The sequence below is a fragment of the Biomphalaria glabrata genome, chromosome 6 (assembly GCF_947242115.1).
Source record: "Biomphalaria glabrata chromosome 6, xgBioGlab47.1, whole genome shotgun sequence".
NCBI lineage: Eukaryota > Metazoa > Mollusca > Gastropoda > Planorbidae > Biomphalaria > Biomphalaria glabrata.
In genome coordinates this window covers 3,563,153-3,578,380 of record NC_074716.1, presented here as the reverse complement: position 1 = coordinate 3,578,380, position 15,228 = coordinate 3,563,153, and the positions used below count along the sequence as shown (strand labels likewise).

General features: G+C 36.2%; 1 protein-coding gene across 2 annotated transcripts; it reads right to left on the bottom strand.

The window, feature by feature from the left end:
• Positions 1–41: 41 nt before the first annotated feature.
• On the bottom strand, positions 42–15,011 carry LOC106069134 (uncharacterized). Of its 2 annotated transcripts, none has more exons than XM_013228730.2 (3): positions 14,797–15,011; positions 3,193–3,469; positions 42–2,694 (listed from the first exon to the last, which is right to left on the bottom strand). In XM_013228730.2, exons 1-3 carry the CDS (start codon positions 14,877–14,879, stop codon positions 2,413–2,415), a joined length of 642 nt encoding a protein of 213 aa, XP_013084184.2. In that variant the 5' UTR covers positions 14,880–15,011; the 3' UTR covers positions 42–2,412. The 2 variants fall into 2 exon arrangements, with proteins under 2 accessions (XP_013084184.2, XP_013084183.2); XM_013228729.2 differs by having other exon boundaries at positions 14,538–15,006.
• Positions 15,012–15,228: the final 217 nt, after the last annotated feature.

Sequence of the window (15,228 nt, the reverse complement as noted above, 5' to 3'; positions counted from 1 at the left end):
TTAGTTCCACTATTATAAAAACAACAAATGGAGTTCATAGATAAATTCATCATAACATTTATTAAAATCTTCCAATGTAAAAAAATTGCATCATTGAAATAAAATAGCAGTAAGTATCAAACAACAATTGGCGGACCTGCATTTAAAATCAAACAAGCAATAAAGTAATACTTGCAAATCAGACAAAAATGATTTGGCCTATTTTGAAGAAAATTTCTAGCAAAAGAAAATAGAAAATCTATGAAAGCCAAGCATAAAAAAAAATACATCTGCATTTTACAATAAGTAAAATATAAAAACAGATATTTACAAATACACCTAAATAAATGCAACACCATTTCTGTTGTTAAAGTAACAATGAAATATTTGATTGAATCTTTTTCTAGATTATAAAATTTTAATTTCAATAACTGAATAAATATTCTCTCATAAATAATTTACATGCTTCACTGTAGATTAATAAAAAGTCTGTGTTTAAGGTTTAAATTATTAACCAAAATCATGGCTGGCCTAATATATTGATATATATATTAAGAAGGTTTGTATTGTCTTTCAAGACACACATATATATGTACTGACTTTTAAAACACATATAAAGAACATTTGGCTGAAATTACATCTGCAGAAGTTAGAGAAATTGACTACAATATTTAATCCAATCCAACTTTTTGCCAGACCATGGCAGCCATGAAAATAGTAATAAATTATTAAAAAAAGTTTCCCTTTCAAACCTTGTGCAGTTGTGGTCTATAGGCCATGAACATAGAGGACTGTAAAAATGGCAGTGTGTCACAATATTACAAATAATTTTAATATAAAGCTGAATTCTGACCACATAATTTAATTCAGCATATTCTGTAGAAATGTCCGCATCAAAGTTAACACTTGATTTGAGCATATATACATTTTAAAGCTAGTGCAGTTCTCATGTAGTATTGCATAGTGTCTGCATATAGACTAATATAGAGTCAATTATGTGACAGTTCACACAGAAGCACATTAGATAGTTTGTTGTAGCCCCTCTCCCCTATTAGAAACATAGCACTGTGTTATAATGTTTGAATACCAACTTCTCTATTTACAGAAAACGGTTTCGATCGCTTATTTAAACTTATTATAATCACAATCACTGTCAATGTTATTTGTTATCTGTGTGAGATGTATAAAAAATGTTTAGAAAATCACATTCTTGTTGTTTAATGCCAAACAAAGCATTTTTAGAAAACTTGTAAAAAGAGACAGCTGTAGCTACCTTACAAAAAAAAATTATTAAAAAATAAGTAATTATTTGCCAATCATGAAAATTATATTTTTATGTCCAGAAATGGTTGGGCTTTTTAAATTAGTTAAAACTGAAAAGCGAAATTTTTCACATATTTACCCAAATTTGGTGTCCCACATAGCCTTAAAGAACTAAAAACCAGTGTTCTAAACTTTGTAAAAAAAAATAAAATAATAAGGCAGTGTCTTCGATTGCAGATGATTGCAGTATATCACATGACCACGCTAACCCTGTTGCAACCTGCTTGTTATGCCACATCTCATGCAGAAAAAGCTGTTGGCTTTTTTTAGTGAGCTAAAAGGAGGACAGCACCCTCGTTAACCGTAGGCCACAGAAACATGACCTTTACATCATCTGCACTATAGACCACAAGGTCTGAAAGGGGAACTTCACTTTTAAAGGAGGACAGCGTAAAAAAGGATCCCGGAAGCAGCTGTCAGCAGATGGAGAGCTGCTACGAAGGCTGTGAGACATACAATAGAGGCCTAAAGAAAAGCCTCTTGAAGACGAGCGCAGACAAGGAAAATGCAATTTTCGATACTAAATCAAGAAACGGCTAGCAATTATTGTACATGACATATACAAAAAGCTAGCACAATTAAAATTTAAATTACATGACTAGTGATTTAGTAACACTTTTGTCTCTATTAATTTCATTTTCAAATAAATTCCACAAGATGTTTGTCACCTTCAAAAAGTTTCCAGAAACTTTTTCGTCTTGGAATTTAAATATTACATTTTCAAAGAACAATAATTAATAAAGAATAAAATTATTTTTTTTGGTATATTGAGAAAAAACAACAACAAATAACAAACATCAAATCTTGTTTAAGATTTTTTCAAAAATGAAATCATTCCAATGAAAAAGAATTTTTTTCTAAAATCTTTACTTTGCAAGAAATTAAAAATAATATGTTCATAATATCCTCATTGTGCTGTTACATATAACCATATATATCTTGGTTACATGAGTCGTTAACAAAGCATTGAACATGATTTAAGTCCATATATATAAGACCATATTATATAAGGTTAAAGGCTATAGCAACATCAAAATTCCTTTCAGAAATTAATTAAAAAGTGATACGACACGTATGTAATAGAAACAATAAAAAAAGCGAATGCCAAAATTAGGAATGATCTAATGCAAGTTTTCCTACACGTTTCTGTACCCAAACTGGCACATTGTTTGGACTACTCCATGCCAACTTTGGATTGAATAAGATGGTGTATACACACGCTTGGGCGATGAAGATGGCCACAAGAATACTGAATATACCCATCTGCTCTCCCAGTACATACATCATAGCAGCATGCACACAGACATCGAACAGTGTTCCTAGGGTGGAGTCAAGCTGCAAGGAGGGCTTCTGGTTACTTTTAAACCATTCCAGAGAGCTCCAATCAATGATCTAAAAGTAATGACAAAATACAGACAAACTTAGAAGTTAAGAAAAATACCTTTTTAATTTGGCTTTCATTGTCATAAGACATTACCAGTAGAGTACTGACCTTAGACTATAGACCACTAATTTGACTTTTATGTAGGTCTGGCAATCTTTAAAACGTCAACAGTTCTTTTAAGAAATCTAAGCGAGGCCCTAGAGCCACAATATTGTTTACTAAGCTGCGAATAAAGCATACTCTGGATACTGGATGTTAGAACAGAGTCGGCCTTAAATATAGGAAAACTAGGCAAATTTAGGAAGGTTTTTAATTCTTTGCATATTTTTCGGTCTTCATTTTTTGTTTTTTCTATTTCATTTGGGGTCACTCTATTCACTTCACTTGGGGCCTCCAATTACCTAAGGCCGGCCCTAATTAGATCTATATCACCTGCAATATGCTCTATAACATTGCCCTTTAATTAATATTGACATACTCGAACAACTACATTTGGGAACACTCACCCTTTTAGCCATATAGGATTTATCCCATGTGATAAAATAGAACATGTGTTGAAGTATCTGCAACACCGCCAGCCACTTGAGTTTGCCCGTGAACAGAAAGCTAGTGAAAAACACAGTCAGAGCGTCCAGCAGGAAATAGAGACGGACCCTGACCAAGTCTTTGCGAGGGAGACTCCGAATGCCACACAGGATAAACACGTGAGCCACAAGGTGGTACAGCTCCACAGAAAACAAAACAACGGAGACCACGTCCACGAGGCTGAGAACCATTGCCATCCTGGAGAAAATAAAGAAAAAAAACAACATTATTTCGATTAAAAAAATGTTTGTCAAATGTTTTACTGTTAAGTGTGTTCCTTCGGAGTTGAAGATAATCAGTAGCGGCCTTAGGGGGTGGCAAGTGGGGCAACCGTCCCAGGCCCAAGCGAACGGAGATTCCCTATCACAAGTTTAAAAAAAAAACAACAGACCAGTTCTCAAAAACTAGAGCCTGTTATTCCATACTTTGGAAGCCTTTTCGAGCATCCATGTGATATCAATTACCATGTTAGCTCTTAACATGACATTTTTTTTTAAAGGAAACCTCAGAATTTGCGCTATTCAATTTTAGCTTTATCATCATAGGAATCCTTGGGCCTTAGGCCTTTTTTCTTCGTCTCTTTTTTTCGCCTCTTTTTTGGGGCTTTATGTGCCTCTTTTATGGGCCATCTTGCCTCTTTTGTGGGCTTTTTTTTTTTAATATGTTTTTATTTGTAAGTTCTCATAATTCACTAGTATTAAATCATAAACAATTGAAAAGTGATTAACCTAAGAATATAATAATAGTAATAGAAATATTATTTAATATCAAAGACATACTACCTAACCATCCTAACCATTGAACCCACTAGAGACAGAAAAATGATTACTTCCAGCAGGATTAGCAGAAATGATTATTATCTAGTTTGTTGATTTTTCATGTTAAATGTTTCTTAATCATTAGTTACGTTGGCTATTAAAGGCAAAAATCTTACATGCAGAGCAATTACAATACAGTACCGGTACGTAATGTAGTTAAACGGCCAATAAATATGGTAGGCCTACTATATTTTGGAACAAACTAAAGCCTACAGCGTTAGAGGCCCGTTAACTTTAAGTGGTACGGTATATACATTCTACCCTTACGGCTCAGGGCCCCGCATATGACACTCGCCCAGGGCTCCACACTCTGCTAAGACCGCCTCTGGGATAATTTACTTCCTAATCCGAACCTCTCGCAGGACGACGGGGGAAGGCAGCGGGGGGAATCGAGACAACTGAACGACAGTGCAGCGAGCATACCGCACGAACAGGCAGCAATTAAATAGGCCTACAGATAAGCTTTTTACAAAGCTTAAAGCAACTCACTCTGTCTAGTTGGTAAAAAGTTTAAAGATGTTTTTTTCCCCATTACATTGTCGGATCAAATTAAATCTTTGCGCAATTATGCGCAAGACAAGACACGAATCAATAAAAAAAAAAGTAAACAATTAGTTAATTAATCATTGAGATAATTTGTTTGTTTTCGAAATAAGGGGAATAAATGCTACTTAATTAGAAATGTGGATATACATATATATGGATTTAATCCCCTTATTACGTTTTTTTTTCTTCTTACCCTTCCCGGATCAAGGTGAAATTTTGCATAATTATTCATAGTCGAGAACAATACACGAATCAATCCAAAAAATTAATCAAACTATTTAATCATTTGATACTAATCAATAAATTTTGTTTTATATAGCAGAAAGGGAGATAAGCCCCGTGATTTTTAGATAAATTGCAAAGCTTAGCGGTTACTTCCCTTAGATTAGCTTTGTATTTTTAATATTTTTTTTTACATTTCTATTGCTTGTTTATGTATTAAGTTGTAAAACCGAAAGGCGCTATTTATAAACCTGTAACAACGTAGGGAATTTAAACGACAACGAAGAAGTCTACTACATTTAATTCATTTTATCTCAAGAAGATTTGTATTTATAGTGTAATAAAAGTTCTATTTAGTTTCGTTCAGAAAGAAGTTACAAGTTATTTCAAGCCTTATAAGTTGAGATAATAATAATATTTGTTTGGTGTAGTGTACAAATTGTAAGACAAATTTCCTTACGGATAATAAAGATTATTATTATTATTATTAATATGTGAATTCAACCTGAAATTCTCTTTTGTTGCTTTCGTAGGGTGTGTCTTTCATGCGAATATAGCAAGCTCTCTCGCCCAGTGTCTCTCGTGAAATATGACCATAGCCAAATAAATTTAAAAATATTTTAAACAAGTCTAAACGAATGTATGCAATCATACATAAAACACTGAACCATAATCTTCAAATACAAAAACAAAATTTAATAAAATACTCTGAAAGACACAAAGATAAAGGCACATTCCTCGTACCATATGCTAGGACAAATTTGTACAAATACTCCTTCTTCCCTAGTGCTATTAGAGCATGGAATGGGTTGCCTGAGCTAGCCAGGAAAACCAGTGACTTGGCAGAATTTAAGTCATTGGTTAATATGCATGACTAAATGCATGACGCGTAGGACTAATCATCTTCTTTTTTGAAGTAACGTCTGTATTATATAAGATAAGATAAGATGAAAATATTAACTTTTAATGGCATGTTATTTTGTTTATGCCATTTGCTATTGTCATAATTTACATAGTTTGGCTCCCTGGTCGTGTGACATTAACAAGCCTTTGTCTGGGAAAGATCCAAGCAGATGTACAATTTTACATCCCTTTTACTAATGGCTTGTATCTTTAGAAGCTCGGGTTAGTAGCGAGGCCGAAGGCCGTGTACACCGGGGAAACTCCGGCCTCCATGTTGAGTTCCCTTCATATTTCAAACTACTTAGATTTCTTATCCCATCATTCTATTCTAGGGTCTCAAAAGACATTCTCGCTGTCAATGCAATCAGTGTATCGTGTGTGTGTGTGTGTGTATTGGGGGGAGGGGATATTGAAGAATAACATTTTAAAGAATACCAAAAGTTACAAAAGTCTTAAGAATGTGGATTATTTAATGCAGTGCGGTGCACATGCTTTGTTCAAGCCTTAAAGGCATGTGATGACGTAAACACAGGCATGACGTCAGAGAGGGTAGAAGACAATATCTCATCTTATTCAGTTTATAAAGTATTAAAGATTCTAATATTTAACCTTACTAGTTATAGCTGTGGCTGAATTTGATATATGTAAATCTAGATGAAACTTAACAGCAAGATTAATAATAAGGCCAATCAACACAATACGATTTTTTTTTCAAATTACAAATTTCAAATTCCAATAATAATTCAGGTCACCATCAATATCGCGACCCATTTTTAAAGGTTCAAAAAGTCATAACCTGTTTACTTTGGCCTTTGATAATGATTTATGTATTCGTTACGTTTGGGTCATGCTTTGGTCTAGATTAGAATTCACACAATTTGGGAATCTTTTCAAATGACTTTCAAACAAAAAAAAAAAAAAAGAGTTCTTGCAGATATAATTTCAACAAGGTCAAGGTCGTCTACTGAGATTCAAACACAAGATAAGACGGGGAAACCACGACCTTTGGATTTATCACAGCCAACTAGTTTACGGGAACAAAGATATTCTTTTTACTTGAGAGATACTCGGTCTAGTGGTGGCTGAGTGCTAAGGCACTTGGCTTCAGCACTTCAAGGCGGACGAATTTTAGTATAGAATTCACACAATTGGCTTACGAATTTATTACTTATATTAATAATATATACTAATTATTTATATTTCAACCTGTTTTTAGATTTTTTTTCGCCCCCCCCCCTAGTATGTTGGCCGATTTGGTGGGGTCGGGAGGGGGCGATGGCATCAATCACCTAAATCCTCTGAAAAGGGGGGGGGGGCGGTCCTATTTTTATGGAGAAATCATAGCTTGTGAACAAAATTAGTTCATGGCGTATTCATATGGACTGCTTTTATCTTTGGCACTGGACCTCCATTTTCTTGTGTTCCAGCAGATGGCATGAATGTCTTCGTAAAAGACATCTTATCCTAGAAAAACGCCTCAACTCTTCAAAGAACAAAATCCTCAGCAAATATCTTTTGTCATTTACGCTCGGTCGGTAGATCATTAAATGTCTGTGGTATTCTGCATCTAGATACAGAATTATTTCCCTTTACAACTTCCCATGTGACAAAAGATGCCAATCATTGATATACAACTGTGGTCACAGGTAGGGAATCTGTAATCACCAGACGCCGCAGCATTTTCACTTTTCTTTATTTGTAGGAGCAGGTAAGCAGCTTGCTATTCGATTTTTTTTTTCGTGGTGCAGCAAACTGTGGCGGGATAGCACTTTATTGTCAGAGGGCTGCTTGGTTAAAGGTTAATTTGGTGGAGCTAAATCGGCCAACAAGAGGCTCACATGGTTTCCATTCACGTATTTTATGGGATACAATTAATGTTTAGATGAGCGTATTGAGAACGTTAAAAGCATGAAATTGCGCTAAACAAAAACAATTGAGAAAAAAAAAATATTTCTAATCGCACAGATTTTATTTTTATTGTCTAGATCTATTACAAATTTGATGACATGACTGATCCAAACTAATTGATACACTTAATATAAGCTTTTGTTTTTTGCTTGTTTCTTGAAACTTTCGAACATCAGTCTCCGATATCACTCAAATGAAAGGATGATCAGTCTCTTTACAGTAACCAGCATCAGAGGGCGTCATACAGCGGGAATCATATTCACAGCGGGCATCATACACAGCGGCATCATACACACACAGAGGGTATCATCATTCACGCATAGAGGGTATCATACTCACACACAGAGGGTATCATACTCACACACAGAGGGCATCATACTCACACACAGAGGACATCACACACTGCAAATCAAATAAAGAAACTCAAACAAGTCTAACTCATTATTCACCTACTAACGTTCTAAACTATAAGCTTGTATAGGCCAGTGTTAATAGTCTACACGTTTCTATTACATTACACATTCAAATATGAAGAACCAGTCGAGCTAACACACTATGCTTTCAACAATTCCATTAGTACAGTCAGTTTGTCTTGAGTGGTCCCCTCCCATTAAAGATCATTAAGATCTGACAGAATACATGTTTCTGTCATCAATACTGCTACTTATATCATGCTACCTAGCAGTGGTTCTCTCAACCCTTCTATATGGACCTGAGACATGGGTATTATACAGTAAGCAACAAAGACTACTTGAACGCTTTCACCAAAGATGCTTGAGCTCCATCATGGACATACGGTGGCAAGACAGCATTACAAACAGCGATGTCCTTGCGAACGCCAGTATGGACAGTATAGAGGGACTTCTTATGGTCCAACATTTATCTTCTTATCTTATATAATACAGACGTTACTTCAAAAAAGAAGATGATTACATCCTACGCGTCTTGCATTTAGTCATGCGTATTAACCAATGACTTAAATTCTGCCAAGTCACTGGTTTTCCTGGCTAGCTCAGCAGGGCTAAGCTGGGTAGGGCACGTATCCCGTCGAAAGTATGCCAAAAAGAAGTCTTTTTCGGTGAGCTAAAAGGTGGTCAACGTAACAGAGGCGCCCCACGAAAACGCTTTAAAGACCAGCTTAGGCGCCATCTTGCCTTAGCTGACATAGAAGAGAGCACCTGGTTGCATGCGGCTTCAGAACGAGACAGCTCGAGTTCACTCACAAAGGTCGCGGGATACACATTTGAGACCAAAAGAAAATCCGCTGCCGAGGACAGAGGCAGACGGCGAAAAGAAATTTTAATCGACCACCGGCGGACAATGATTAGCCACCGAAAATACTCAAACTGGGCCCCGCGAAATCCGTTTCGCATTGGGCCCTACAATGATTAAGTCCGGCCCTGCTATTCAGAGACGGGTGAATACAAAGTAGATTACTTGTTCTCTTTCCATGACTTCTTGGTCACAATGGTTAAGTCCGGCCCTGCTATTTAGTGACGGGGGGTGAATACTACTTGTTCTCCCCACCCCCTTTTTTTTCCGCCTCAATAATTACGTAGTATAACTCTAGTCCGTCCGACTTGCAGAAACAAAAGAGTGATCTTTCCATTACTTGGTGTCCAAACTCTTGAGCCATGAAGAGAATTATAGGCCCCCTTTATATAGATTATTATTTATTGATAAATTTTGTTTTGTATATAAATCTTTTTTGTTCGATTTCTTTTTTAAATTCACAAGTTTCAGACGATTAGTCATAGAAAGAAAAAATTACTACATATGAGCCCAAGCCAAAACAATGTTCTTATGCAGTAGAGTGATTTTTTATTTTCATCTTTGGGGTCTTTGCACATAATAACTCAAGCTATATAATCAAATTAAGCAACTTTCATATTGGGCTGTATGTCCGTGAACATATTGATATTTCACAATCACTTACATGCACAGAAAATTAATGAGAGAGAGAGACAGAGAGAGAGAGAGAGAAAGAGAGAGGAAGAAGAATGCCGACACAATTCTATGTTTAAAACCTAGCCTCCCCTTGAATGGCCAGTCCAAAAGTTCACCGTCTCAAAATTGTGTCGGCAGCCATTGATTTCCGTGTAGTGTGTAGTTAGAAAGGTCGACGTGACATAATGTGCTGTGGTAGTAATATATGATGAAATGAGCTGATAGACGTGATGTTGTATTTCTTACTCTCCTCGCAGTGAAAACATATTTAGATCTCTATTGGTAATTGCACGAAAGGTTATTAATAAGCTGGATGGGTCTCTGCTGTTATTTGCTTTGTCTGATATTCTTACCAAAAATAAAACAGTAATACTTCTGTGAAGAAGATAGCACATGTAGCCTGTACTAAATGTAGCAGAGAACCTTAAACGGACACGTACATGAAATTACTAAATCTAGATACTGCTGAAGTTAATCACTAATAGCATTGTTCCAAACTTAGTATTGAAGTTACAGGGATTTGAAAATAAAGAAAGGGGGGGGGGTAGGAGTGCTTCGGAGTAGCATCATGAATGTCTAGACTCCAAGAGATTAAACCTAGATATTGCTGACGTTAATGGCTAATTGCATTGTTACAAACTTAGTGTTGAAGTTACAGGGAGTTGGAAATAAAGGGGTGGGATTAGGAGTGCTTCGGATCAGCGTCATGAATATCCAGAGTTCAAACCTCAGCTTTGTGAAAGCCTAGTATTGATTCATGAGTGTAGTGTAATAAGAAATCTCGTATTTTCTGAGCTAGTTTTAAGGCAAACTAAACGTAGCATTGGGAGCGCGTTGGCCGAGTGGTTAAGCGCTTGGCTTCCGAACATGGGGTCCTAGGTTCGAATCTCGGCGAAGACTGGAATTTTGAGCTTCTATATTTTTAGAGCGCCCCTAGATTCCACCCAACTCTAATACCTGACTTTTTAGTTTTGGAATGAAAAGGCGGTTGTTCGTTGTGCTGGCCACATGAGACCCTTCTCGTGAACCGTTGGCCAAATAAACAGATGATCTGCCCTTTAGATCGTAAGATTTGTTCTTCAAACCTTACTTTCATTTAGTTCTATAGGTTTTCATATTTCTGAAGATTAAAACTGGCCCATTTAACGTAATATAGCATAGGGGCCATGAATCCTAACACACTAGCAGGCTGTACATAAGACTCAGTTAATGACATTTTTACGCGTTAAAACATTTGAACTTTTTAGCAGAAATGTAAAGAAACATTAACATGACTAAACACATCAGGTCTTCATCGCCCTAGTCCAGGGGTAGGCAAGCAACGTCTGCAACATTGCCAGAGTAGGCCTACTTATATTTCGCGGTCCGCCGACATGTACAGTAGGCCAGTTAGGCTATACATTTTGATCTATGTTAATTTTTTGTTCAGTTCACTCAAAATTCTTGCTGTATTTCTGAAGTTTTATTTCCATTAGGCTAAGTGATCCGAGACCAAACAAGTCAACGCTGCAGAAGTTTCGAATTTTTGCCAGCAGAACTTTGATTCTTTGTCGTTTATGTCTTAAATTTTACTTTTTCATCTTTGCTTTTATTTTATAATTTTTTTTTTATTTGGCAAAACAAATGTCCTTCGTTTTGCTCAACCGAATAGAAGCTTTACTTCACTTTACTTGCTATGCCGTGAGTCTGTCAGTTTACTCGCTATGCTGTGAGTCTGTCAGTTTACTCGCTATGCTGTGAGTCTGTCAGTTTACTCGCTATGTTGTGAGTCTGTCAGTTTACTCGCTATGCTGTGAGTCTGTCAGTTTACTCGCTATGCTGTGAGTCTGTCAGTTTAGGCCTACTCGCTATGCCGTGAGTCTGTCAGTTTACTCGCTATGCCGTGAGTCTGTCAGTTTACTCGCTATGTTGTGAGTCTGTCAGTTTACTCGCTATGTTGTGAGTCTGTCAGTTTACTCGCTATGCTGTGAGTCTGTCAGTTTACTCGCTATGCTGTGAGTCTGTCAGTTTAGGCCTACTTGCTATGTTGTGAGTCTGTCAGTTTAGGCCTACTTGCTATGTTGTGAGTCTGTCAGTTTAGGCCTACTTGCTATGTTGTGAGTCTGTCAGTTTAGGCCTACTTGCTATGTTGTGAGTCTGTCAGTTTACTCGCTATGTTGTGAGTCTGTCAGTTTACTCGCTATGTTGTGAGTGTCAGTTTACTCGCTATGCTGTGAGTCTGTCAGTTTAGGCCTACTCGATACGCTGTTAGTCTGTCAGTTTAGGCGTACTCGATACGCTGTTAGTCTGTCAGTTTAGGCGTACTCCCTATGCTGTGAGTCTTGTCAGTTTAGGCCTACTCGCTATGCTGTGAATCAGGTAGTCTTTTATTTAAAGAGAGAACACCAAGCAAAGCCCTGGTATTTCTAGCAATTTATCAGACCATAATAAAAGCAGATGATGCCAAAAGTTAATTACAGATTTTAAGAAACCTATAATTTAAAATGTTTTTATCAAAGAGTTTTCATGAAACAAATATCTATGAGAAAGCAGCTTGGTGTTGCTAGTCAAAGAATGCTTATCAGATGCGGCAAACAGGTAAGTGTCCATAATCAAATAGGCAGCAATTCACTGCAACTTTTGTGACGCGTTTTTAATGCGGTCCACTCTAGAAAAACTCGTAAATTCGAAGGCAGATGTAGCATAAGCCTTGATAGTGATGATATTTATTAGCTCGTCACTCATTGTAAAACCTGGCCACATTGATTATTGAGTGTTAAAATCAATACGGATAAACATTCCCCATATCAAATAAAGAATAAATGAACTGGTAAATTTTGAAAGGGGTCGCTAAAACCAACCTTATCCCCTACCCCTCTTTAAAAAAGTGTAAACCGCATAACCTTAGCGCCTTTTAATACATAATTAACATACTTAATACCTACTTTTATAAGCTTTTTTTTTTCTTTTTTTAATTTGCATTTCGAGGCTAAAAAAACTGGCCATTCTACTACTCAGCCCCACTGCCTCTTTTTTTTTTTATGTCAAATTTCGATTACAGCAAACTTGGGAATAAATCTAGATCTAGAGAATACATAATTTGTGGCTGTCGAATTCAGAAAAAAAACTGGAAGGAGAAAAAAGAAAGTGATATACACTTTTTAAAATTTAATTTTGTTTGAGTAAATCTAGATCTAAAGATCTAGATCTATATAGTCTTTCAGATTTAGTACATGACAGACCAGGGGTGGACTGGGTATCAAAATCTGCCCGGGCATTTCTATACCTTCCGGCCCATAAATTGTATATTTTATGATGGACATCCTGTTTTAGGTCTAGCAGTCACTCTAGCTGTCCTCCAAATCATTATCTTAAATTTGATAATGTATCGATAGTTGTACACATGCTTACAGTGAACACTATGTCCTTATAAAAAATAAAGGCTATATGCTGCTTTTTAATCGAAAAAAGTGTATAGGCCCTAAAAGGATGAAGCTGTACGAATGTAGGCTTTATATTATTTCGGAAAATATGTTAGATTAAATTAGTAGACTTTATTAGAGTCTGTAAAAGATTTGTAAACAATACTTCGCTCCGCGGCCCCTTCCCCTGAAAAAAAAATACCTTAAAACATTTCACAATTTTATAGTGGCATCCATGCAGCCCTTATCTCATAAAATACAGATGCTTACTGTGGTCCTACCGGCCCATTTGAATACCGGCCCACCGGGCATTTGCCCAAATGCCCATATAGCCAGTCCGCCCCTGACATAGACAGAGGTTTTAAAAAAAAAGGGATGGGAGGCATCTTTAGAGATAAAATTTAGTGAAGTTGAGGCCAAAAGAAATATTTTCATAAACACTTACTAAATCTAGTATTTAAACTATAAAATAGTTGTTTTCAAAGATGAGGAGAAATTTTTTGTTTAAAATGGAGTGAAACTTGGGACTAGGGAAAGAGGTAGAAAGTTAGATCTAGGCTAACAGTCGCTAGTTTGAAAGTAAGTAGTTATTTTTTATCACTATTATTGTATACTGTATCTACTTTATATATGAACTGTACATACATTTATTGTTTCAAGTTTGAGTTCAAAATAATTAAACTCTAGAAAAAGTAAATCAGCACTTTATCACTTCATTGTTTCTTAATTAAAGTGTTTGAACTATAATTATGGCACCTCCAAATCTGCATATGTCATAGGTTATTCTCATCAAAAACATCAAGTCAATCAAAGATAATAAACAGTTGACACCCATAAAAAATAAAGTCGTTTGCAAGGAGATCTTCAGGTAAGTAAGTTTACGCATCGAAAATGGGACCTTTTTTTTACAGTGGCATGGATACTGTGCTGCTGTAGGATCTCTCATAATCTGGTATTTGGTCAAACCATTTCACCATGTGAATCTTCCTTAGCGCATATCATACGACCACACAGCCATCTGGATTTGATTTAGATGTAATATGCAACGAAGAGTCGTAAACCACACATTTCAGGGTCAATTTGTTTTCAGCAATTAAAAAACCCCACGATTTGAGCCTTGACAAGAACCAGTTTGTATGTTGTTGTTTTTACCACTTATTTTTTTAAAAATTAATTTGACCCCTATTCATACCAAGTGTCACAGAAACAGGATATATATAGAGCAAATAGAAACCTTTTAAAATGTCTGCTTACAAAAACAAATATAATCGGAATTTAGGGTTCTATGAACATATAGTTCCTGCTGTTTTATCTCGGCGATAAAACTAGACTAAATCTAATAAATAATAATCTAATAAGCCTTCTATAGGAACTAGGCCTTTATGTGTAGCCTAAGCTCACTAAAAATAGGCATAGATCTACACAATGTATAAATAGGATATGCTACTAATAATAGCGCCTATATTATTTGTTGTGTGTAAATAATTGCAGGCAGGCAATTAGCCTGTTAGATCTACTTACGTTAATTTAGAAAAAAAAATACTCCAACACAATCGGCCTTATCAGTTACTCAGATTTCTTGACGAAGTTCTAGATCTATCGTCAAGTATGATTGATGCTTCCCTGCAGCATATAAACATATGAGAACTAATTACACGTATCCTTCTGCTATAATTCTATAATAATCGATCTAATAAACACGAGCCGAGGTGCTACAAAAATCACATTCAATTGCTCGGATCTGCTATTTAACCGAGCGTACGTGCGCTTAATTCTGTACCTTGTTACGCCGACTGTCAAGGTTACTGCTACCTTTTTAAAAAAAAAAAAAAAAAGAAAACATAGGCAGACGTTCGGTAACATGAGCAGAGTAATGCCTCATGTCTATTTTAGTTTTCCTGGAATTCCCATTCGACAATACGGCCAACTCAGTGAAGCAGAGGACCGGGATGGACGAATTCAGAGGGCTTCAAAGAAATCGATAGAAATGGTGAGCAGGAAGTCTTGTAAATTCGAATGTGAGCGAGAAGGGCTGAATGGTTTGGAGGATAGAGTGTTTAAGCAATGAGTAAATACTTGTACCCTAGCGAGCTGAGCAATCATAAAGGCGTTATTAAGTACTGGCGTGTTGATCAACTTCCTTAACGAAGACAGCAATTAGTCTATACACACTGTGCCATGGTTGGATTTCATTGTGACAGGATGGCTGAGT